This window comes from Dendrobates tinctorius, unplaced genomic scaffold, assembly GCF_039654945.1.
Source record: "Dendrobates tinctorius isolate UK_male_01 unplaced genomic scaffold, ASM3965494v1 ptg000007l, whole genome shotgun sequence".
Lineage (NCBI taxonomy): Eukaryota > Metazoa > Chordata > Amphibia > Anura > Dendrobatidae > Dendrobates > Dendrobates tinctorius.
In genome coordinates this window covers 52,875,727-52,901,911 of record NW_027361675.1, presented here as the reverse complement: position 1 = coordinate 52,901,911, position 26,185 = coordinate 52,875,727, and the positions used below count along the sequence as shown (strand labels likewise).

General features: G+C 45.2%; 1 protein-coding gene across 1 annotated transcript in view; it reads left to right on the top strand.

Moving 5' to 3' along the window:
• Positions 1–26,185, top strand: part of MYBBP1A (MYB binding protein 1a) — a 145,615-nt gene that overhangs the window by 58,891 nt on the left and 60,539 nt on the right. Inside the window, exons 13-18 of the mRNA XM_073574686.1 lie at positions 3,832–3,940; positions 9,869–9,950; positions 13,561–13,712; positions 14,479–14,565; positions 20,092–20,250; positions 20,363–20,527. Coding sequence (XP_073430787.1) covers positions 3,832–3,940; positions 9,869–9,950; positions 13,561–13,712; positions 14,479–14,565; positions 20,092–20,250; positions 20,363–20,527 — 754 coding nt within the window. The remainder of the gene's footprint in view (positions 1–3,831; positions 3,941–9,868; positions 9,951–13,560; positions 13,713–14,478; positions 14,566–20,091; positions 20,251–20,362; positions 20,528–26,185) is intronic.

Here is a 26,185-nt window from a genome sequence, read left to right as displayed (position 1 = left end):
TGCACGCAACCTCCGATCCTCACAAGATCTCCTTCTCTACTCCCCTCTTATCTCCTCTTCCCACAATCGCATACAAGATTTCTCTCGCGCATCACCCCTACTCTGGAACTCTCTACCACAACATATCAGACTCTCGCCTACCATCGAAACCTTCAAAAAGAGCCTGAAGACCCACCTCTTCCGACAAGCCTATAACCTGCAGTAACCACCGATCGACCAAACCGCTGCACGACCAGCTCTACCCTCGCCTACTGTATTATCACCCATCCCTTGAAGATTGTGAGCCCTCGCGGGCAGGGTCCTCTCTCCTCCTGTACCAGTTATGACTTGTATTGTTTAAGATTATTGTACTTGTTTTTATGTATACCCCCCTCACATGTAAAGCGCCATGGAATAAATGGCGCTATAACAATAAATAATAATAATAATAATAATATATATATATATATATATATATATATATATATATATATATATATATATATATATATATATGCTGAGTGTACAGCCCCGCCCACTCCGCATAGCCACATTCACTATAATATCCCACATCATCCCGTCATCCAGAGCCACCGGACTACTACCCCTAATATCCCACATCTTCCCATCAGCCAGAGCCACCGGACTACTACCCCTAATATCCCACATCCCGTCACAGCCGCCGGACTACTACCCCTAATATCCCACATCATCCCGTCAGCCAGAGCCACCGGACTACTACCCCTAATATCCCACATCATCCCATCAGCCTGGGGTCAGAACCAGAGCGCTGAGTGGAACGGTCATAACTTCCATACCGGGGATCCCTTTAAGTGAAGCCTGGGATGAGAATCAGAGCCCTGATGGATTTACCGCAACTTCCATACCGAGATCCCTTTAAGAGAGGCCTGGGGTCAGAACCAAAGCACAGAGTGGATTTGCCCTCTCTTCCATACCAATGATCCCTTTTAAAAGGGGCCTTGGGTCAGAACCAGAACGCTGAGTGGATTTGCCTTGACTTGCATACCAATGATCCCTTTAATAGAACCCTGGGGTCAGAATCAAAGCGCTGACAGATTTACCCTAACTTCCATGCAGGAGATCCCTTAAAGAGAGCCTCAGGTCAGTACCAAAGCTCAGAGTGGACTTGCCCTAACTTCCATACCAATGAACCCTTTAAGAGACCCTGGGGTCAGAACCACAGAGCTGAGTGGAACGGTCCTAACTTCCATCCCGGGGATCCCTTTAAGAGAGGCCTGGGGTCAAAACCAAAGCGCTGGATGGATTTGCTCTGACTTCCATACCAATGATCCCTTTAAGAGAGGAGATGTGCCTATAGGATGGAGGAAGTGTGATGGGTATATGGGCACGGGAGGGGGGCTTCATTTCTGTCATGTGCTCTCTGCTCCTTTTGGGGGGGCAGACAATGGCTGGGAGCTTATGTTACCAGGGATGCTAGATTTTTCCCACCCTGTCAGTGTCTGCTGAGGTGTTGTCAAGTGGGAAAACTTGCTCATAGCAACCAATCACAGCTCAGCTTCTTTTAACCAGCTCTGGTGAAATGAGAGATGCTTAGTGATTGGTTGCAAGGAAAACTGTTGCTCATAGCAACCAATCACAGCTCAGCTTCTTTTGAAGAGCTCTGGTGAAATGAAAGATGGTTGGTGATACACACATACGTATAGATTTTTGAGTAAAGTGTGAATTGTTGTTTTAGTCAACAAACTTTTGACAACATGTCTCCGAATTTCCAAGCAATACATTTTGTATTTTTTATCTGAAAAGGAGAAATGGTCAAAACAAAAAAAAATAAACCCAGTGCTTTCAGACCTCAAATAATGCAAAGAAAACAAGTTCATAACAAGTTCATAATCATTTAGAAAAAAACAATACTAAAGTTTTAACTCAGGAAGAGTTCAGAAATCAATATTTTATGGAATAACCATGAGTTTTAATCACAGCTTTCATGCGTCTTGGCATGTTTGCCACCAATCTTTCACACTGCTTCTGGCACACAAATTTAAGCAGTTCTTTGTTTAATGGCTTGTGACTATCCATCATCCTCTTGATTACTTTCCAGAGGTTTTCAATGGGGTTCAGGTCTGGAGAATGGGCTGCCCATGACAGGGTTTGTGGTTGTGGTGGTCTCTTAATTTTTGCCAGAGCTGTATACTTTAAAGGTCAGTGGAGACTTATCAATTTCCTGCAGCTGAAATGGGAACAGTCGGTCAGGGGCCGAGATGGACTAGTCTCGTCTCCAGCTATGGTCCCTGGATTGATCTTTTAAAGCCGTGGTGTTTCACATAACAATATACTAGGCTGCAATTCACGTTGCCCATAGTTTAGGCAGCATGAATCACCTGATACATTCCCTTTAAAGGGAATCTGTCAGCAGGACTTTGCTACTCCATTTGAGAGCATCATGATGTAGGGGCAGAGACCTTGATTCCAGCAGTCTCACTTTCCTGATGCTTGCTGTAACTTTGATAAAATAACTATTTTCCCTGCTCCAGATCTACCAGTTCTCTGAATACTGAGCTCAGTATAACCCAACCACACCATTTTGGCAGCTTTCTGTGTACACTGTGCATAGCCGGAAAGCTGACAATCATTGTTGTGGGGCTGGGGTTATACAGACAGAGCTCATTAATATGGAAGACTACATGGCAGCAGGTTTACTAGTCCTCTAGTGATCGCTTGCAGATAAAAAAAAAAAAAGAAACTACAGCAAGCAGCCCAATAAGTCACACATCACTGGAATCAGGGTCTTTGTCTCTATTATGCTCTTAGATTAGGTGGCAAAAACTGGTAACCGATTCCCTTTACCATAAATATAGTCTATTGGCAAAATGTCATTTTGCAAGGTTATTGTCCCATAAACAACATAGGATATGTAATAAATGTACAATTGCTGTTGTTGACCCATCTGCTTTGTCCGGTATGAATAAAACAGTAAATTGAGCAGTTGTCACATGCTAACTCCGATCTATAGAAATGGTAGTCACACACACTTTTTATCACTCCAATCAACACAAGGGATTCTTGACAGCCAAGACCCCCTGTAATCAAACATTTACAGTATCCTTAGTATAAATTGGGTGAATGATGAGTGTCCATGTAATGTGATAACGCAGTAACTCTTGACCATTCAGTGTTGGATCATGTAAGGCTATGTGCACACAGAGTTTTTTGCCTCTGCGGATTTTCTATTGAAAACCGCAGATAAATACACAGGACTTTAGCTGCGGTTTTGCCCTGCGGTTTTGCCCTGCGGTTTTACACCTCATAATGGATGAGGTGTGAAACTGCAGCGTTTCTGCACTAAAAATTGACATGCTGCGGATTGTAAACCGCAGCAAAGCCGCGTGGAAAAATCTGCAGCATGTGCACAGCGGTTTTTTTATTTTCATAGGAAATAAAGGTACTGTACAACGCAGCAGAAATGCTGCGGTTCCGCAGCAGAATCCGCACCGTGTGCACATACCCTAAGAAAGGTTTTTTTTTTTGTTTTTTTTAAATGTAGTAGACCTTACAGTTTATAACCGGTGCTTTTGAGCCTGGGGCCGCAGTCCTGGTGTTGTGAGATCTTGCTATGTTGACTATAGAGGGACCCCCCCCCCTCATCCCATGCAACTGAATTTATTCCTCAGGACTGCAATAGTCTCTCTATAAAGTCTGCAGCATTTGGCACACAGTAGCCTTTCACAATGTGAAGACTTGTATCCCTTACCGCAGTGGTTGCAACAAATAGATACATTTTTATTTTTTTTTTGCTTCTGTGCTGTATAAGATTTTACTGGTTGCGCTGTTTCTGCAAAAAGATTAGTTGCAGGAATTTCTTTCTTTTTTAAGAATGATACAGCAAGTGGAAGCTCTTCAGAAGAAAGCCAAGAAGTCAAGTAGTATGGAGTTGTCATCCTATCAGCAGCTGCTATTACTCGTTGGAATTCATCTATTGAAGGTAAATGTTTTAAACCTAATATATATATATATATATATATATATATATATATATATATATATATATATATATATATATATATATATCGTACACCAATTTACTGAATGCATCATGTAGCTTCCTTGGATATTAGGATATTGTGTTAATTCATCCCCTGTAATTGAAGTTCTTTATTATTATACCATTTACTGTAGGTCAAGAGTGAGAATTTAGGCCCAGTCATAAATGTAAAGGTTTTAACTCCTACATAGTTGGTTATTTGTGGTATATTTCAGAAATAGATGATAAATGTATGACCGTTGTGAGTCCAGACACAGAACTTTTTATGTGACAGTGCGGCGGCCGCACCAAAATGCAACACGTTACGTTTGGCGCAGGTCGGCGCACCGTCAAAAGGACGCATGTGGCGGCAAAAGCATACCTGCGCACGGCCTGCGTACCCAATGCTAAAGATAGGGTACGCAGGCCGCATGCAGCGTCATGAGCCCATAGGCGGAGCTGACCGGAGGAGGCGCGGCAGGGGTGGAGCTTCACGGCGAGCATCCGCTGCGCCTCCAAACGCTAATGTGATACCAGCCTTAATTAAAGGTGTCTGTCAACTCCAAAACACATGTTAAACTAAGAAAACGGTCACATAGGGGACTTAACATTTAGTGTAGTAATCATTGTTTACTCTGTCGCCTCATTGGGGGACACAGAACCATGGGTGTTATGCTGCTGTCCACTAGGAGGCGACACTATGCATAATCTGAAAAAGATTAACTATGGCTCCTCCTCTGCAGTATACACCCCTGGACGGCATCAGCCTTCTCCAGTTTTTGCTTAGTGTTGCATAGGAGGCACACCTAAAGATTTTTTTCTCTTTTTTTATTTTTTTCCGTTTTTTTCCTGACGGACTACAGATGAAGAAAAGTGGGTCTCCTGCGAGACCCCCGGCATGGCTCCTTCCTCGGCCCCTATTATAGGGTGCCCGGTTGAAGTTGAGGTGGCTATTCCCCATGTCGCTCCTTCCCCAGTCCCTCGGGTATTGGTTCGAAGTCGAGATCCCCCTCCTTCCCCAACCTCTTTGGGGTCTGGGTTGAGGTCGAGGCAAGGATAAAGCCCCCTGATGGTGACAGCAGCACCCTCCCTAATCCCCCTCTGGGGGCATTAGGTTTAGACCCCTCAGGTAGGGCCTGTACAAGGCAGCATTCTGCGGCTCCAAAGCCAGGGACCTCCAGCCCAGCTGCGGGCTGCTGTAGGGGCCGGGGGAGAGTGCACGCAGGCATAGCACACACAGACACAGGGCTCCTGTGCCCCTGTCTCTGCGGCAGCGCCAGCTCCATAGCGCTTCAGGGGGACCACTCACAGGGCCCCGCTCCTGTTACTAGCCCCACCGCTATCCTGCCTTTAGATCCGGGGGGGTCTGGTTGAGATCCGACCCCCTCCCGGACATCCGCGCCGGCCTGGAGCCCTTCTGGGCAGCAGACTTCAAATTTAGACGGCGGCTTCGGCCTAGCTGAAGCCGCCGCCTCCTCCCCAGCCTGCCCCCCGGATGACAAATATGACACCTTACAGTGTCATAGAAGGGGCGGATCGAGACAGAAAGGGCACGTTTTTACATAGCTCTGCGTGCCCTTTTCAGCTCTCCGCCCCCTTCCTCTTCCTCCTTGTCCTCTCAGCGGCCATTTCTGGGTCAGAATTGCTGCAGGAGAAGGCATTGTGACATCAGCAGCACGTCAGCCAGTCTCCGTGGGGCACAGGACTGTGAATCTACGGCGCTGAACCTAGGGGCACACTGGTGGGGTAAGATCACAGCTGGGTTTTCTTACTCGGCTGTGAATCCATATTCCCTATAAGGCTCCCCTATAGGTTTCCTCTGCATAGCCACCCCTGTAGGGCCCTCTGCATATCCAGCCCTTCTGCACTCGGTGCACTATGCCGGGCTCAAGGTACAAGAGAACCAGGCAGGACTGCTTTTGTGCATTCACAGCCTGCAAAACCACTCTCCCCAGTGGCAGCACGTACCCGCACTGCCGGGATTGTATCCAAAATACTGGGTCAGAACCCCAAGAGGCTCCTACCAATGCTTAAGCGTCTGCTACCACGCCGGAATGGGCTACTCAAATGTCGCAGTCTATGACGCAGTCCATAGATAACCTGACCTCCACATTGCTTCAGGCTCTGCAGGGTCATGTCTCGGCTATGAGCGTTACCCAGCAAAGGGACAGCTCCACTCACGGACAGGCCGTTTCTGGCTCTCCCAGACGTAAGCGGACCTACAGGTCGCGTTCATCTGCGTCATCCCTTAGCACACGGTCATCCCCTTCTAGGGAGAGACACCGTAGTTCCAGGTCACCTAGACCGTCCCCTACTAGGGACAGACAACGCAGATCTCCACAGCGATCCCCGACCACAGGAGACCTCCGCCTCAGTTCGCCCACCAGGGAACGCCTCAGCGATACGCAGGATTCGGAAGGCATCTGTGACTCCGACTCAGACAACGAAACGGAGAGGTCTCTGGTCCCCGGTACCCCTAGCAATGCAGCGCTAGTTGAGGACATTATCTCTTCCATCCATCGGGTGCTGGACATTTCTGATCCAACCCCGGAAGCCCCAGAACACAAGATTTGCTTTGAAGGTGTTCTGAAACCGCCTAAGGTCTTCTCTAATCTCCCGGAATTTCAGGCGATACTTACTAAGCAGTTTTCGCAGCCCGAGAAGAAATTCACCAATCGCAAATATTTGGAGGCAAGGTACCCTTTCCCACAGAAGGACACCAAGGAGTGGACAGATCCGCCCGAAGTGGACCCTCTAGTCTAGCAGCACAGACCCTCCTGTCACTGCCAGATAGCTCAACCCTTAGAGACGCAGCAGACCGGCAGGTAGAACGCATGGCTCGTTCAATTTTCGAAGCAGCAGGGGCCTCCCTGGCTCCTGCGTTTGCTTCAGTCTGGGCGGCCAAAGCCATTCTGGCTTGGGCCAAAAATTTGCAGGATGGCCTCCAAGCTTCCAATCCTGAGCTGTCGGACCAAGCAGTTCAAATAGCAGTGGTAGCAGATTACATGCTTCATGCAGCTCTGGATTCTGCAAGAGGTGTAGTGGGAATAGCATCAAACGCCATCACAATCCGGCGTATCCTTTGGCTACGGGAATGGAAAGCAGACGCGGCCTCGAAAAAGTCCCTCACACACCTCCCGTACCTCAGTGGGCGACTTTTCGGTGAAAAGTTGGACACAATGATATCCAATGCCACTGGGGGGAAGAGTACCTCTCTCCCTCAACTAAAACCTAAACGCACGTTCAAAAGGCGTAACTAAACACGATTCCGATCCTTTTGGAATTCTTCAGGCTGGTCCGTCTCGCGTCCAGCACAAAATCGTAACCGCTCTCCATGCAGGGACAACCCACGGGCGGCGCAGAGGCCGAAAGCAGGCCAGGCAAAGCCCAAAGGATGAAAACCTCAGACTTTCTCCTCATCATGACTCACGAACTCCGGAAGACACCCCACGCGTAGGCGGATGACTTTTACTCTTTCAGCAAGTCTGGCTGCTTATTACAGAAGACAGGTGGGTCAGGGAAATAGTGTCTTCCGGATACAAGATAGAGTTCACTTCCAGCCCACCAAATCGGTTCTTCCTCTCTGTTCCCCCAAAGCCGCCAGACAAGGCTCGTACCTTCCGCCACGCGGTTTCCTCCCTCCTTCAAACAGGAGTCATACTACCGGTTCCTGCAACTTCTGAGGGTTCTCCTCCAATTTATTTGTAGTCCCCCAAAAAAGGAGGCAGCGTACAGCCCATACTGGACCTGAAACAACTCAACAAATATGTACGGGTTCATCATTTCCGCATGGAGTCCCTTCGGTCCATCATTGCGTCCATGGAGCAGGGAGAATTTCTCACCTCCATAGACATACAGGACGCATACCTACACATACCGATTGCTCCCGCCCATCAGAGATTTCTCAGGTTCGCTATCGACCAGGATCACTACCAGTTCGTGGCTCTCCTGTTCGGACTCGCCACGGCTCCCAGGACGTTTACAAAAATCATGGCAGCCACCATGGAGGTTCTACACTCCAGAGGCATAGTAGTCGTTCCATACCTGGACGACCTTCTTTTCAAGGCTCCCACCTTCAAGGACTGTGAGGTCAGCGTCTCAATCACAATCAACACTCTGAGTCGCCTGGGCTGGTTAGTCAACTTGCAAAAGTCATCGACAACCCCGAGTCAGTCTCTGACATTCCTGGGGATGCTATTCGACACCTCCAGGGGTCTGGTGCTCCTTCCCAGTGACAAGGCACTGGCTCTCCATCTGGGAATTCGCATACTCCTCCTCCGCAATCCCCCCCCGATCTCTCCGGTTTGCCATGAGAGTCCTCGGCAGGATGGCAGCAGCAATGGAGGCGGTACCATTGGCCCAGTTTCACCTCAGACCCCTTCAACTAGCCATCCTCAAGTCCTGGGACAGGAATCCTTTCTCCCTCGACAGGGAGTTCCGGCTAACATCGAAAACCAGGTGGTCCCTGCACTGGTGGTTCAAGACAACCTCGCTTGCAAGGGGAAAATTCTTTCTCTCTGGTCAGTGGAAGGTTCTGACCACCGACGCAAGCCTGACAGGTTGAGGTTCGGTGCACCTACATCACAGGGCACAAGGCAAGTAGTCAACACTGGAAGCGACCATGCCTATCAACGTCGTGGTGATTCGGGCCATCTTCCTGGCACTGAGAGCCTTTCAGCACTTGCTGGCAGCCTCATATCAGAATACAGTTGGACAATGCCACGGCGGTGGCATATGTGAATCACCAAGGCGGAACCCGCAGTACCCAGGCGATGAGGGAAGTGGCACATATCCTCCACTGGGCGGAAGACACGAGGTCTGTACTCTTTGCGGTCCACATTCCGGGTGTGGAAAATGGGAAGCCGACTTCCTCAGCAGACAAAGAATGGACTCGGGGGAGTGGTTTCTCCATCCCGAAATTTTTCACCAGATCTGCCGTCGCTGGGGGACCCCGGACGTGGACCTAATGGCATCCCATCTTAATGCCAAGGTCTCCAACTTCTTGGCCAGGACACGCGATCCGCGGTCGCTCAGAGCAGATGCCCTGGTTCAGGACTGGACCCAGTTCCAGCTTCTGTACATTTTTCCACCCCTCCCTCTGATCTCCAGAGTCGTGAGGAAGATCAAACAAGAGGGAGTTCCAACCATCCTGATCGCGTCAGACTGGCCCAGACGTACATGGTACGCCGACATTGTACAACTTGCTGCAGACGCCCCATGGCGTCTCCCCGACCGTCCCGATCTTCTGTCACAAGGCCTGTTCTACCACCAGAACTCAGGGGCTCTCAATTTGACGGCGTGGCCCTTGAGACCTGGGTTTGTGTTTTGAGTATGATAGTCTCCCCTTAAGTGTCAAAAAGTTCATATGGATTCCAGGTATACATATTGTACAACTCAGCTGACGAAGAAGCGAAACGCGCGTTGGGGCAATAGGGAAGCCAGTGCCACACACTTTAACTATGTAAGTGCCTTGGTTTAAATACCTTTTATCTACTAAACTTTGATTGGGTTCATATCATAATGCTATATGGTCGAGGTACTTAGTGGTAGCTGAACTGTACAATATGTATACCTGGAATCCATATGAACTTGTTGATCGGTTATGCCTGTTTCCACTGTGGAAAGTCTTTTTCAGTTCAGATGCATTTTTCATGGTTGTAACCTCTGTTTAGGATATGTACGAAGTCTTTATGCACTTATTCTATTAGCACATATATTCTTGGGCAATCGTGCAATATAGGCTCCTTATTGGATAGCAGTGTTCCTATTTTATTTATGTTCTTTATTGAGTGATTTATATCATGCTATTGCATTTAATAAAATTTGTACATTTGGCAATATTTTAATCTGTCTCTTCTTTCATAAACTGATTTTCTGTTATTCATTTAGACTGCTGATGAGAGTGTTGAGTTGTTAAATGATATCCACAACTGTCTGGAAAATGCACTGAGCAAAAAATCCAAGAAAAAAGGTTTGTTGAGCATTACAGTATGTCTGCATGTAATTTAGGAACTGTCTGTAACAAAATTAGAATTCTTATTTTTAAGGACAGAGAAATTTGCTGTCATTGACTATATAATATATACCTATAAGCTATTATTAAAGGGGACCTGTCATAAGAAACATGCTGCCCAAGCAGTTAATGTGAATCTGGCGCTTGTTTTACCATTAAAGCCAGGTATGTCTAGTCTGATGGTGGTCCCTGAGTGGCTTCCCTCTGCCATGATTCCTTTCTCGCCCTTTGTGTGTGCGTAGAGACTTTTTGGAGTAAACGTGGGCACTTATGATGCTAATCAGATTGCTTTCATTAAGAAATCATTCGTTAATCTAGCAATACATTTTTTTTTTTTCATGAATCCAGAATGTTATTACAGACGTACAGTGGACAGAATACTTGAATAAATCACCAACATTCTGGTTCTCCCGAACCTTGATTACGGTGGTTTTCTACATAGGCATAAAAATGTGGTGGACTCCAGGAGATCTTGGTGCCAAGATCTCCATCTGCGCATGAGCTGACCCCCGCAGCCATTTTCCCGGAGTCCACTGCACAGTAAACCATGTAAGTGCAGGGGCTCTGGCCTTTCACAAAATGTCGGCAGAGCCCCCTCAACACCGAAAACCCGCAGCAGCGCACATCGGAACACCCCCTCATGCCAGCCTGTTGCCTGCAGCAACACTCCACTCTTGCCTCCTCCTGTAGCAACCCCAGGACTCTGCTCCACCAAGGCCGGTAAGGTATATCTGCATTATAAGTATCATTCCCATTTTCCCCCCCATATTTGGAGGAAAAAAAGTGCATATTATAACCTGGAAAATACGGTATATAAAAGTCCTCAGTCATAGTAAAGCAACAACACAAAGGCAAATCCTTTAATTTGGCTCTTATTTCTTGTCCATGTTATTGGAGGACACAGATGACCTTGCCACTGGGAGGTAGAAACTAGGAAAAGCTCTGTTGGCGCCACAAGCGCTGTTAGCGCCACATGCTTATATTCCTCCTGCTGAGGCTATGACTATATATCTCCCTTTTATAACAGACTTGAAGAGTGATTCCTAAATCCATTGCGGTCTGCCTTTTCTCCTAAAAATCAAAGCAGGCACATAAAATGTATATACAAATCATCAGTCACCTTAAAGCAGAAAAGGGTAGTTCAGGTTTGATCAAATAGAGAATGTATGGTATATTATGCAGCAATGGATATAAAACGTCTACACATCACTACACTGTTAAATATCAGGTTGTAAATTATCCGTCAGGAGCAGGTTAAACATTTTTTCCAAGGCATTCGAAATATCATGGAGCACTTTTGATGACAGTTATCAAAAAGTGGCTTCAATTTGGAATAGCAGTGATATTACTAGGACTGGATGTCCCTCAAAAATAGATGAAAAGACAGGAAGAAAATCAGCTTAGGAACCTGACAAGAGCCCTACAGCAGCATTAAAGGAGTTGCAAGAATTTCTGGCAGGTACTAGTTTCTTTACTGCATGTGACAAGAATCTTCCATATTTTTCATATGTCTGGCCGGTGGGTTACGATGACGAAACTGAAGCCCTTTTTTTTTTTTTCTTCTTTTATTAAGAAAAACATCCAAATCCTACCTCAAATTTGCCAAAAGCATGTGGTAAAACCTTTTCGGTCTGATGAGACCAAGGTTGAACTTTTTGCCATAGTTCCAAAAGGTATTTTTGGTGCAAAGTCAACATTGCACATCACCGAAAGAACCCCATACCTGTAGTGGAGCATGCTGGAGGCCGCATTACACTTTGGGGTTGTTTTTCGGCAGCTAGAACTGGCTGTTCAGTAAAGATGGAGAGAATTTTGAACAGTTCCAAATATCAGTCAAATTAAGGCCTCTAGTAAAAATTTGAAAATGAAGACATTTCACTTTTCAGAACAGCGACCATAAGCATACCTCCAAATCAGCAAAGAAAGTGGCTTTGCCAAAAAATGATCAGAATTTTGGAGTGGCTCAGCCAAAGCCTAGACCTGAATCTAATTGAAAAATTTGTGGGTTGATCTGAAGTTACACAGGAGATGTTCTCACAGTCTGACAGGTTTGGACCATTACTGCAAGGAAGAATAAGCAAAGATATAACAATTCTAAATGTGCCATCCTGATATACTGCTACCTAAAGTAACTGAATGCTGTCATAAATTCAAAGGATACTTTAAAAAAGTATTAGTTTAGGCATATTTTAGGCTTTGGTTTTTCCACCCTAAAAGCTTTCAGGTTTTTTTTCTTTCTTCCCATCAATTGAATTGTACTGTTCAATGGTGACATTAAAGGTGGAAAAAAAATCTGAAGTTATTCTCCTTAGTATGTTGTGTTTTTTTTGTCAATCTGCCATTTTTAACTGGTTTGTTTACTTTTCATATCCACTGTATATTATTAAAGGGAATCTGTCACCCCATTTTTCGAGTATCAGCTGCCGGCACCGCCATCGGGGGCTTATCTACAGCATTCTGTAATGCTGTAGATAAGCCCCCGATGTAATCTGAAAGATAAGAAAAATTAGATTATACTCACCTGGGGGCGATCCGGGTCCGGTTTTGGTCCGATGGGTGTCGCGGTCCGGTGCCTCCCATCTTCTATCAGTGATGTCCTCTTCTTTGCTGCCTGTCGTGGCTCCTGCGCAGGTGCACTGCTCTGCCCTGTTGAGGGCAGAACAGAGTCCTGCAGTGCGCAGGCGCCGGGAGAGGTCCGGCGCCTGCGCACTGCAGTATTCTGCTCTGCCCAGGAGCCACTACAGGCAGCAAGGAAGAGGACGTCACAGTTAGAAGATGGGAGGCGCCGGACCGCAACACCCATCGGACCAAGACCGGACCGCCCATGGGTGAATATAATATAAATCATTTTTCTTCTCTTTCAGGTTACATTGGGGTCTTATCTACAGCATTACAGAATAAGCCCCCGATGGCGGTGCCGGCAGCTGATACGCGAAAAATGTGGTGACAGATTCCCTTTAATAACCAGAGTAATTATCTGCATTAATATACACAAAACATAACGTTTGCTAGGTGGACTACTGATATGGGTTCTGGTTTTAATTTTGTGTAAAGTGCTTGAATATAAGGTAAAAAGATAATAAAACATAAGTTACAAAAGAAAAGAGGAGCATCTATAGGTAAGCAAAGGTTATATTTTGAGAATTCCTCCTCTCTTCTACGCTCTCTTGTCTATCTTTAGCTTGGAGTGGCAACCATAATAAACATAGGGAGGTACCGGTCAGCCAACTCGATCCGGATTCGGAGACGCCGCCCAGGGACCAAATTGGACAACTAATCTGCAAAACACCTTAAGTAGCTGCAATTACATGGACAGAGTATGATTCATGAATCTGATGGCAGTTTCCCTTTACTCATCATTTGAAACAAAACCAATTTTATTACAACTAGGTTAAATTGAGTTCATTCAGTAGTTTCTTGTTAGATATGCCAAGTGACACTGTAGTGCCTTGACATGGATTTTGTCTTTATACCACCATATAACTAACCAGTATGTCTATGTGAATGTTTTATGATGCTGCCACAATGATGCCAAAATCTAAAATTGTTTATCCATACCTTTTGTCAGCTTCTGATGAACCAGAGTGGGTGGAAGTGATGGTTGAAATTCTTCTATCGCTCTTCTCTCAACCAAGCAGACTTTTCCGAGTGGTCTCTAGGAACGTCTTTAAGAAGATTTGTCCACACTTGACCAAGGATGCCCTGCAACTGATCCTAAATGTACGTAGTGTTGCGTGGCCTACTTTGGAAATTAGAGGAGGTGCTGAACCTTATCTTTAGAGTACCATGATTTCATGGTACGTTCTAATATATAATATTTCAGGTTCTCCTCAGTCTGCTCGCAGTGAAACGTTCCTCACAGACCGCCTAACTATGTTGTTCATTAAAAGGCTGCTGATGGAGGATCATTTGACCAAACCTGCCCAATTGTAAAACGGCTATTGTATGTGAATTGTTTTTCTATTGGACGATTCTGAATGACAGGTCTGGTAATTTAACCCTCCACCAGCAGCCATTTTTTGGACGTCGAGCTGTGCGCAATCTGTGAGGAAGGCTGGACTAATCTATAGGAGGAGAACCTGTAATAGTTATATTTTAGTGAGTGCATCAAAATCACGTCCAATACATTAGTTAGGCAAAAAATAAAATGGGCAACGACTTTAGTACTAGTTAGTTGCCAATGTAGCTTCCCTACCTTGAGACCTCTTGGTGGAGAACTAGTGTCATAGTCCGCCATTAATGTTTTACAAAGACAACTGTTGATCCGAGTGACTAACATTTTAATATGTTGGGAAGCTGGATCTGAAGATCAACTGATTGCAACAGTCACTTTAATTTTAGAGGCATTATATGTGAAGAGACCTCCTGTGGGATCTGTGAAAAGGAGCAGAACTACATGCGATAACATGCGTGAATTATCATGTTAATTTCTCCAGTCATGCAATGTCATCTAACATTAATTTCTCCATTGTCATATCACTTTCAGGTTTTTGACCCAGAAGAAGAGCAGAGTGAGGAAAGTGCAATTGTGATAACCGATGATAAGGAGCAGATGAAGGTTCCTGAAGATCAGGTGGAGTTTTCTCTAATCTACCTTTTCAAAATATCAGAATCGTCTGATTATATAGCTGTGCTAAAACGTTACCTAGTTTTGTGGATAATTAAGTGAAAATAGGTTTTATTGATACATTTGCTGTACAAACCAATATATATCTTTTTTTTTAATTTGTTTATTGGACAAAAAGGAGAATAACATACATATTGGCTTATGATAAAATACACTCATAGCCCTTACAAATATACAGAAAACAGCCGGTTATACATTGTGAAGCATGTATATCAGTTGACTTTCACAGGCTTTTATCATATTGTTCATGCAGATAATAAAGAACATTAGCCTTTCAAGTATACTGAAAACAGCCAACCAGTTATACATTGTGAAGCATGCATATCAGTTGACTTTCACCAGCTGTTATCATATTATTCACTCAGATAATAAAGAACATTCCTAAACTACAACTATATCAACTGGTGCCTACTACTGCGCAGCCTAATATCTTATATTGTGTTATCTCACATATGATGTCTCAATTTTGCAAAGTAAGGTGAGAGGAATTCCGCCTCTCCCAGATCTTCTCAAATTTTCCCGGGCCTCCCCTATTTTGATAAAGCGTACGTTCGTGTGGAACTATCGAGTTCACCAGGTCAATCCACATTCTAAGGGAGGGACATGAACCCCCCATCTACTGTAGTGCCAACACCTTCCGTGCCATAAATAGTGTTTCACGCAGAAAAGTCCCGTCATAATGACCCCAATTCTCCTCATCCCATGCCCCAAACAAGCAGACCAGTGGTACAAGAGGAACTGGGGCCTGCATCAAGGTTGACAAAGTCAGGGTCCCCTCTTTCCAGTACTGTAAAATAATGGGACATCGCCTGATCATATGAACAAAATCCGCATCTGGTGAATGACATCGCAGACATTCTGATGATTGAAGTCGACCCATCCTGAAAAGTCGTGTCGGAGTTAAGTATGATTGATTAATTATATACAGCTGTATCATTCTATTATTAATAGATGGTGATACTCCGATCGGAGATTCCAGGATCTCCTCCCACTCCTCTCCCTGGGCATCAGGGATGAGTCTGTCCCATTTCCTTTTAATAGAGCTTATAGCAGATTCCGTTTCCACCGACAGCATGTACGTGTATAAAGAGGAGATGAGACCCTGGGGACCCTGCAAGTTAAGGATTCCTATCAGAGGCAGAGATAAAATGGTACGGTCCACATCCCCACATCTCGTGTGAATGAAGAGCCGACCTCAGCTGTAAATAACGGAAAAACTGGGATCTCGGAATATCATGTGCAACCTGTAATTGCTCAAAAGGCACCAAGGTCCCCTGGTCATACAAGTCTCCCATCAAGGAAACATTATGTTGCATCCAAAAATCAGTGGATGGGTGGTTCAGTAGTTCTGGGAAATAGTCATTATTCCATAGGGGCATTTCAGCTATAAAATCTTAAAACCCAATCGCTTTCTTAATCTGTCTCCATACTAATCGCGCCAGTCGGAGCAAGGGTAGTAGACGAGGGACATTAGTCCTCTCCAACTCAAGGAAACCTAGTGGGCAATCAGTTCACGCAGCATGGAGTAGGTGGCTTTCCGAATTGGGGAGGCAACTACCCGGCATCCATTTATTTAAAGCTTTATCTTGCCCAGCCAAATAGTATACGAAAAAATCTGGTAACGCTGCCCCACCTCCCTTTTTTGGTCTCTGCAGGGTGGTCAATTTAAGTTTGGGCCTAGTTTTCCCCCAGATGAAAGATATGATCTGGGAATTGAGATTTACAAAGAAGGATTTGGGGCACTCAAGAGAGTCAAAAGCTTTGGCAGCATCTAGCGATGCCAGTGCCCACTTGTTGTCTGGCGTTAGAGAGCTATATTGGGCTATTGACTGGACCCGTCTGATGTTAATGGGAGTGCTCTTACCAGGCATAAAACCTGTTTGATCAGAATATATAAGGCTCGTTATAATCGAATTCAGTCTGGTAGCTAGAATCTTAGTAAAAATTTTATAGTCCACATTTACTAACGAGATAGGGCGGTAGGATCCACATTCCAAAGGGTCCTTCCCCTCCTTCTTAAGCACTATGATACTAGATAAAAGGATTCAGGCATAGATTTCCCTTCCCAAATTTCCCGAAATACTTTAACCAAAAGTGGCGTTAATATATCCCTATATTTCCTGTACAATTCAATAGGGAATCCATCCGGCCCTGGGGCCTTCCCGGAAGCCATGTCTGTTATGGCATTTTCTATCTCCTCCGCAGTAAATTCAGCGTCCATAAGGGCCCGTTGTTCAGGGTCTAATGTAGGGAATGTCACATCTGACAGTCTAAACACCCCAAGCTGTCACAGTCACTTTTAGATTCATATAATGACCTGTAATATTCATAAAAACAACCAAGTATTTCTTCAGTTGATCATACCAACGAATCATCCGGCTTACGAATCTCTAGTATTGTATTTGAGGTGTTATGTTGGCACACCAAATAGGCTAAGAGTTTGCTTACCTGGTTTCCCACTTCAAAATACAACTGGCGAGTTAAGAATAGCTTACGCTTGGACTTAGTGTCCGTATGCTGAGCATATAACCTCTGAGCAGCCAACCACTCAGTCCTGTTACCGCTAGTCTGGTTAGATATATATGTAGCCTCTGAATCTTTCAATCGCCGCTCCCTTGAGGTTACCCTTTTAATATAAGAAATCGTGGAAGATAAGCAACCCCTCAGATATGCCTTAAGGGCATCCCAAAATAAATTGATATCTTGAGGCTCTGGGTGGGACGAGATGAAGTAATGCAATTGATCGATGGTTCTATCTGGAGTCACCATTAACTTTAACCAAAAAGGATTCAGCTTCCAGAACATCCTATTATTTGGTTGCCCATATTTAAGTTTGAGAATGACCGGACTATGGTCTGAAATCCCCCTACTGCCATGTTCTATGTTGTCTACCCACATCGCCAGACCGCTGGATCCGCATATATAATCTATGCGCGATAGAGATCGCTTAGTGGATGAGTGGAAGGTATACTCCCTTGATTCAGGGTGACGCATCTTCCATAAATCTAGCCACCCGCTACCTTCCATAAATAATGACAGTTGGGTCACATTCAACGAAGAGACTCCCCCAGACGTGCCTCCCTCTAATCTCAATTTGTCAAGGTGGGTATTCATGACCATGTTGAAGTCTCCCATGCAGATAACATCCGCGTCTGGATGATTTAAGGCAAAGCTCATTGCTTTTTGAAGAATGGACGTATTGGCCGGTGGGGGGTTATAAACACATAGGATTACATATTCCCTGGTATTTCTCAATGCATGTACAAAGACAAAGCGACCTTCAGGATCCCTCCGCGTCTCCCTGGCTTCCCATCTAACGTCTCTATGTACCAGCAATGAGACCCCTCTCAAATAACTAGTGTGAAATGCATGGACAGACCATTGTACCCAAGGTTTCTGCAGGCACCGAGCCGTATCTCTGGTCAGATGCGTCTCCACCAATGCCACAATGTGAGGATGATAATGTCTGATCTGCGAGAAAACCTTGATCTTTTTCTGGGGGGCCTTTATACCTCTCACGTTCCATGTCATGCATATCATCTCAGACCCCATACCTACTCCGTTGAATATGGCATACAGTACTACCCAAGCAGAATTTAGAGGCACCACATAGAGATTGAGATTGCCATTGGCTGCGACTTTTACCTAAGTAACAATCAAAACTATTGTAAAAAAGAAAACAAAACAGGAACCAAACATTAGTGGAGCAAAGTCTCACGCTCCTAGCAAAACACAAGCAGGGGGATACCATCACTGGTCACAGTGTCCGGTATAGTTGGTAAACTGGGTACCTGCAAGGAGAGCCCCCATTAGACCATTAATAAAAGAATTTAGGTTAGGTAAGTATATTAGGATTCCTTTGCAGGGGTGGATCCCATATGAGACCGCAGCCACTCAGTCGCCTCCGCTGGATCCGTAAAAAACACAGAGGAGCCCCCATGTACGACCCAGAGCCGGGCCGGATAGATCATTGAGTATATAACATTTCTCTCTTTGAGCCGCTTCTTTACATCGATGAATTGTGCCCTCTGTTTCTGAAGTTCCATGGAAAAGTCCGGAAAAATCGAGATCACGGCATTGTTGAACTTGATGGGGCCTTTTTGCCGTGCAAGGCACAGAATAGTGTCTCTGTCTTGACAGTTGAGGAGACGTGCCAGGAAAGGTCTAGGTGGGGCTCCCGGAGGAAGGGGTTTTGTAGGGACCCTTTGAGCCCTTTCGACGGCAAACATTGGAGAGAATTCATCTCCCAAAGAAGCCTTAAGCTAACCTTCCAGAAATTGCTCAGGATAGTGCCCTTCTGAGCGTTTCGGCAGACCAATGACACGAATATTGTTCCGATGCATTCTTTTCTCCAGGTCGTCCGCTTTCTGCCTCCAGGCGTTCACAGAACCTGCCGCTTTCGTTAACTTGGCCTCCATAGGCGCGATGGTGTCCTCCACCTGGGACACTCTAGTTTCCACTTCTGTAATGCGTCGTATATATGTCCTCTATTTTTGTCAGTCAGGGATGTCCTAGTCAATGAGATGGCCTGCATTAACTGTTTGGACGCCTGTTTGAGGGTCAGTTCTTCCTGCTTAGATTCTTCTTCTCCCCTAGATAGACGATTTTTACGCTGAGCTTGAGACGGATTCCTTCTAAGAGATCGTGCACTTTCAGTGGGATCGGGTCTGGTATATTCTTTCAACTTTTCTGCTGCTCCTGACCCCTTAGATCGATTCATGATCAGTGGCAATATGGTACAGCAAGATAACAAGAGGTATATGCTCCGTTGGTTTCCCACATCAGATGATAAACACAGCAGGGCTATTATTAAATGATTGCAGCCCAGGAATAATTCCCACACAGAGGAGCCACGTGAGCTTATGAGGACAGCGTCCGGTGCCGGGTCAACAGGATTTCTTGCGGCGGGGAGGGGGATCCGCAGCACCCACAGAGACAGCAGCCGTGAAGGGAGTCCACAAGCTCCCACAGTAATGGCGCCAACGGGTATAGCGAGTATAACAGTAGGGGGGAGAAAACGCAGGGCCCAATCTTTTCAGGGCACTCACCGCGCGTCCCCTCTAGTCCTCAGAATGGATGTTCACTGCCTGGGTGGCGGCGCAGCTGTGAAGGCCGACGCCGCAGCTCTCACTGGCAGAGTGCGTGTCTAAGATGGCTGCCACCTCGTGCAGGCCCCGCCGTCCGTCCCGGCCTCCCCAGCAGTTAGCTCACCAGAGCCGCTCCACGTCCTCCCACGGGAGTCCAGGGGGGTCCCCATATCCAGGGGTCCAAGTACCGCCAGGTATATTGCAGTGATAAGGTCTTAGTTGCAGGATAAGGGAAGGATTCTTGGGAGCTTTCCCAACATGCGTCCTCTCTCTTCAGCTACATAGCCACGCCCCCACCAATATATATCTTTTTTCGGATAGAAAATATCATCGCTTCACAATAAAGTATGCTTCTTAACTATAATATTTTTATGTATCGTATAAGGAAGAAGAAAGCATGTCTGAGGACAGTACAGATGAAGAAGAAGATGCTGAAGAAGATGAAGCAAAGGAGAGTGATGATGATGATGAGTCAGTGGATGAAGATGTAAATGAGTTGTTCCGTAAACAGCTGGTGTTAGTGTTACAAGGTGGCAAAGCTGCGGTAAATGATCCATTTTCTAGGTTTCAAATCTAGTGTACCAAAGATTTGGTGGTTGTAGACCAAGGCAGTAATAATGTGCTGTGAATAACTAGATTTGTTATTTTCTTGCCAGGATGGAGACGATAGTGATGATGATGTGGACGATGAGACCATGATGGCCCTGGATAACAATCTGGCGGTATTATTTGCAGAACAGCAAAAGCGTATTCAGGCAAAGAAGGACGAGAAAGCCAAAATTCGTGAAGAGAAGATCTTGCGTAAGGACTTTAAGATTAAGGTAAGTAAAAAAAAATATATATATTATTTTCCCAGTAAGGCAGTTTACCTACCATATAATGAATTTCCTTTTACAAAATCGCCAGAGTTTTAGTAATTGTTACATGCTTTTAATAGGTTAATGTATATTTAGGTACCTGAAGGAATCTCATTCAGCCCTTAGTTCTTGTCTTTGTAATTAGAGGACAAAGATGATAACCTTGCCAGTGAGAGGTAGAAACTAGACAAAAACCATGTTAGTGCCTCCTACTTAAAGGGTATTTTCATGAGCAAATTTAATTCTGTACATGTTGGAATAATAATAAGTTCCACAAGGATGTTTAAAAAAAAAAAAAAATGTTCCTATGCTGAGATAATCTTATAAATGTTCCCCTGCTGTGTACTGTTTAATGGCTGTGTCTGACCGTGCAGGAATATGGTCTGATCATACCACAGCTCCTGGTATGTCTCCCTATTTCTAATCCATTTGAGGAGGACGAAGCGCGAGTTCTAATCCCCCTGCTGCATGTCCGATCTTCCAAATGAAAAGGAGGCACATAAAACTTATATAAAAATCCTTTGTCATATTAATGCAAAATTCTATTTAGATTAGATACAGGCTTTATGGTATATTATGCAGCATACTGAGTACTGCAGTGGATATAAAAAGTCTACAAACCCTTGTTAAAATGTCAGGTTTTTGTCTTGTAAAAAAAAAAAAAAATTGTACCAATTAAAATCCTTTCCTCCATGAGGTAAATATATAAGGTGTTTGCCCCATACAACAGACTGACATCTGGATTTCTCCTCCTGCCAGAGCATAGCAATATGGGATCACATCAATCAAACCTCTAAATTGAGGCACTTGGTCAACAGCCTTGTTAACCAGGCAGTGACACTTTCTTTATCTCTTCACTGGGGGGGGGGGGCGCAGGTAACAATGGGTGTATGCTGCCTTCGCTAGGAGGCTCACAATAGGCAAAAAAGTTAACTCCTGCTCAGCAGGGTACACCCACCGAGTAGCACAAAGCTCATCAGATTTAGCTTGGTGTCAGTAGGAGGCAGACCCAAATTTTATCCCAGATGCATTTCTCTCCTTGGGTCACCTTGTGTGTTATTAATCTTATCTTCCACCATGCAGGCCTCACAGGAGCCCCCCGCTGCCTGTGGGCTGTTGCTATTTCTCAGTCGGTAACTAATTTCACCAAGGTATCCTGTTACTTGGTACAGGTCTTAGAGCGTTTGCCTAACCTTTCAGCCTTCACCAGTGAGCCGATCGTTTCTCAGGAAGAATCTCATGCACCCACCCACCACCCTTAGCATGGCCGATTGATGGTGAGGTGAGGCGCATTCCCATTCTTTTTCTGGTTGCCCCTCTCCTTCCACATCCTCCTGGATGACCTCAGTATCCCACTCCTCCTCTCCTGAGATGGCCAAAGGTCCAATCTTGCTTCCGAATCAGACTCTTATCTTGATATGGATCAAGCCTCCAAGGACGTGGTTGACAGCCCCATCTCTGCCAACAATCAAACCCTCAATATTAAGGAGGATGAGTGTCCTCCAGATCGCTCCGTCTCATTCTAAAAAACAAAACGCCCTCCCCTGGTGTTTTCCAACCACGATGAATTTCGTCAAAATCTTTATCAAACATTGTGAGCTCCCGGGTAGGAAGCAGATGTATATCCTATATCCTTTTCGGTTCGAGCTCCTCAGTAAATGGGCAGAGTCCGCGGCCTTAGACTCGCCAATCTCACATCTGTCCGCCAACACTGTTCTGTCACTCCCTGATGGTTCCTCTCTCAAGGACCACACAGACAGACAAATCGAAGCCCCAGCCAAATCTGTCTTTTGAGGCTGCAGGCGCTTGCCTCTGTCCCGCCTTTGCTTCCACATGGGTAACCAAGTCTGTCTCTGCCTGGGCTAAACTCTTTTGACAAGGGCATCTTATTTGCGGCCTCATCACACGAACTGGCTGATCTTGCGGACCAGATTGCTCACAAAGGAAAATACTCTTGACACTGCCAGCTGTTCCACCTGTGCCACTAGCAATATTGTAGCCATGCGCAGAATACTCTGGCTCAAGGTCCGGAATGCGGAAGTGACATCCAAGAAGTCTCTTACCAACCTCCCCTTCCAGGGATCCCGACTACTGCCCATCAAAAGAAAAGGAAGCCGTCCTTCAAACCTACCTCTTCATGGCGCCCAAACAGTCCAGGATCCCAATCTAATAGTTTCTCTTCCTCATCGTGGATCGTCCCCACCTGTGAATCCTCTCAGGGTGGCTTGCCGTCTTCTCTTCTGAGACGCCTGGATCTTCGTAGTTGACGACGCCTGGGTCAGGGAGATTGTTACCGCCGGCTACAAGATAGAATATTCTTCCCTCCCATGCAGACGCTTCTTCATATCCCTGCCCAAGTCCCTGGATTCTTTCAGGCCATCTCCTTTCTCCTCCAGTCAGGGATCATCGTACTCGTCCCAACTAAGGAACGATTCTAAGATTTTTATTCCAACCTCTTCATGGTCCCAATGAAGAATGGCTCACTCCTCCCGATCCTGGATCTCCGGCTCCTAAACTGGCTGCCCCTCCGTCACTTCAGAATGGAATCTCTCTGTTTGGTGAATGTTTCCATGGATCCTTAGGAATTCCTCTGTTTTCCAGGATGTCTATCTCATTCCAATTTGTGTTGCATGTCATAGGTTTCTCCATTTCGCGGTCTAGGGATCTCTCTGGCAGTTCACGGCTCTCCCTTTCGGACTGGCCTCAGCACCCAGAGTGTTCGCGAAGGGACCTCTTTAGAACATCCCATGGTTACCTGTTTCCCCCAATGATTTTTTCTCGGAACCTACATTGGGGGACCTAGCACTCTCCCTTATTTTTCTTTACTTCGCCTACTGCTTTATCAGTAACTGAAAAGCTTTGTTCCATTTGTTGGGTATACCCTGCTGAGGAGGAGCAAACTTTTTTTTTTTTTTTTTTGTTGCTTGGTGTCAGCCTTATAGCGACAGCAGCACATGCCCATGGTTACCTGTGTCCCCCAATGAAGGCTCCAAGAAAGAGATTTTACTGTTCGTTCCAAAAATCTTTCTTTGAGTGAAGAACTTGGACTCTTCCTTTCTGGCAGGGATGTCTCATTAAAAGGGGCTAAATGCACCGTAAGAAATCTCTGCAACTATCAGAGTTTGACAGATGGACATTTCCAGAGCCCTAAACATACAGTTGTAGCCAAAAGCATTGACACCTCTGCAATTCTGTCAGATAATACTCAGTTTCTTCCTGAAAATGATTGCAAACACAAATTCTTTGGTATTATCTTCATTTAATTTGTCTTAAATGAAAAAACACAAAAAGAATTGTTCTAAAGCCAAATTGGATATAATTCCACACCAAACATAAAAAAGAGGGTGGACAAAAGTATTGGTACTGTTCGAAAAATCATGTGATGCTTCTCTAATTTGTGTAATTAACAGCACCTGTAACTTACCTGTGGCACCTAACAGCTGTTGGCAATAACTAAATCACACTTGCAGCCAGTTGACATGGATTAAAGTTGACTCAACCTCTGTCCTGTGTCCTTTTGTGTACCACATTGAGCATGGAGAAAAGAAAGAAGACCAAAGAACTGTCTGAGGACTTGAGAAACCAAATTGTGAGGAAGCATGAGCACTCTCAAGGCTACAAGTCCATCTCCAAAGACCAGAATGTTCCTGTGTCTACCGTGCACAGTGTCAACAAGAAGTTTAAAGCCCATGGCACTGTGGCTAACCTCCCTTGATGTGAACGGAAAAGAAAAATTGACAAGAGATTTCAACTCAAGATTGTGCGGATGTTGGATAAAGAACCTCGACTAACATCCAAACAAGTTCAAGCTGCCCTGCAGTCCGAGGATACAACAGTGTCAACCCGTACTATCCGTCGGCATCTGAATGAAAAGGGACTGTATGGTAGAAGACGCAGGAAGACCCCACTTCTTAAAAAAGCCAGGCTGGAGTTTGCCAAAACTTACCTGAAAAAGCCTAAAACGTTTTGGAAGAATGTTCTCTGGTCAGATGAGACAAAAGTAGAGCTTTTTGGGCAAAGGCATCAACATAGAGTTTACAGGAGAAAAAAAGAGGCATTCAAAGAAAAGAACACGGTCCCTACAGTCAAACATGGCGGAGGTTCCCTGATGTTTTGGGGTTGCTTTGCTGCCTCTGGCACTGGACTGCTTGACCGTGTGCATGGCATTATAAAGTCTGAAGACTACCAACAAATTTTGCAGCATAATGTAGGGCCCAGTGTGAGAAAGCTGGGTCTCCCTCAGAGGTCTTCCAGCAGGACAATGACCCAAAACACACTTCAAAAAGCACTAGAAAATTGTTTGAGAGACAGCACTGGAGACTTCTAAGGTGGCCAGCAGTGAGTCCAGACCTGAATCCCATACAACACCTGTGGAGAGATCTAAAAATGGAAGTTTGGAGAAGGCACCCTTCAAATATCAGGGACCTGGAGCAGTTTGCCAAAGAAGAATGGTCTAAAATTCCAGCAGAGCATTGTAAGAAACTCATTGATGGTTACTGGAAGCGGTTGGTCGCAGTTATTTTGGCTAAAGGTTGTGCAACCAAGTATTAGGCTGAGGGTGCCAATACTTTTGTCTGTCCCATTTTTGGAGTTTTGTGTGAAATGATCAATATTTTGCTTTTTGCTTAATTCTCTATTGTGTTTTTTCATTTAAGACAAATTAAATGAAGATAATACCAAAGAATTTGTGTTTGCGATCATTTTCAGGAAGAAACTGAGTATTATCTGACAGAATTGCAGGAGTGTCAATACTTTTGGCCACAACTGTATAGACATTCTTTACCATGCTCAGCCAATCTTCTCACCAATTGGGCTTCTTTAACTAAAGTGGATCCTCCTGTTTCTCGTTTATCCAAGTCCGTAGCCATAGATATCTAAGCTACTGCAATGCCCTGCGTGACATAGCGAACCAGAAGAACTATACACATCCATCCCAGTATTCTGTGTATCCGCAATCCCTGGACAAGGCCATTACAGTTTTGACGGAGCTGCTGTGTTCCTGTACCATCCATGAGCTTTTTACAGGCACCAGTAGCACGTGGGGGTGCATAGTGTTGCATTCCCACAAATCAGATAATAACTTTTGTTAAAGAAATGTGATTTGTGTTTCTTTATTAATAACATTTGATGTTTTCTGCTAAATAGATTTCAGTGCACAGGCACTGGAGTGTACCCTGGGTCTTCTCCCTGTCTGTGATTCCCCGGCCTCTCTGATTGTTTCTGTTCTTTGAATGACCTGCCCTCCTGTGTTTGAAATCTCAGGATTGACCTATCATTCAAAGACTGAGGACTGGTGGAGGAGCCGGGAAATAGTAAAGAGAAGACCCTGTGCACAGTCCAGCCCATGTCTATCGAAATCTAATTAGCTGGAAAATTCAAATGGTGATCACAGAAGAACTACAAAGCGGATTTCTTCACCAAAGGTATCAATGTGATCAGTATTGCAGCACTTTTACTGCCATGTCTTTACTTTGTGATATAGAGTCTTGCTGACAGATTTTCTTTAAGCTTCATTCAACATTTTGACCATCCGTAGAGTGATTTCTCTCAAAGCCTGGAACATCGACTCAGCCTCTAATAAATTCCTACAGTTCAATAAAGGTAGCGGTCGCTGGGGAGCGC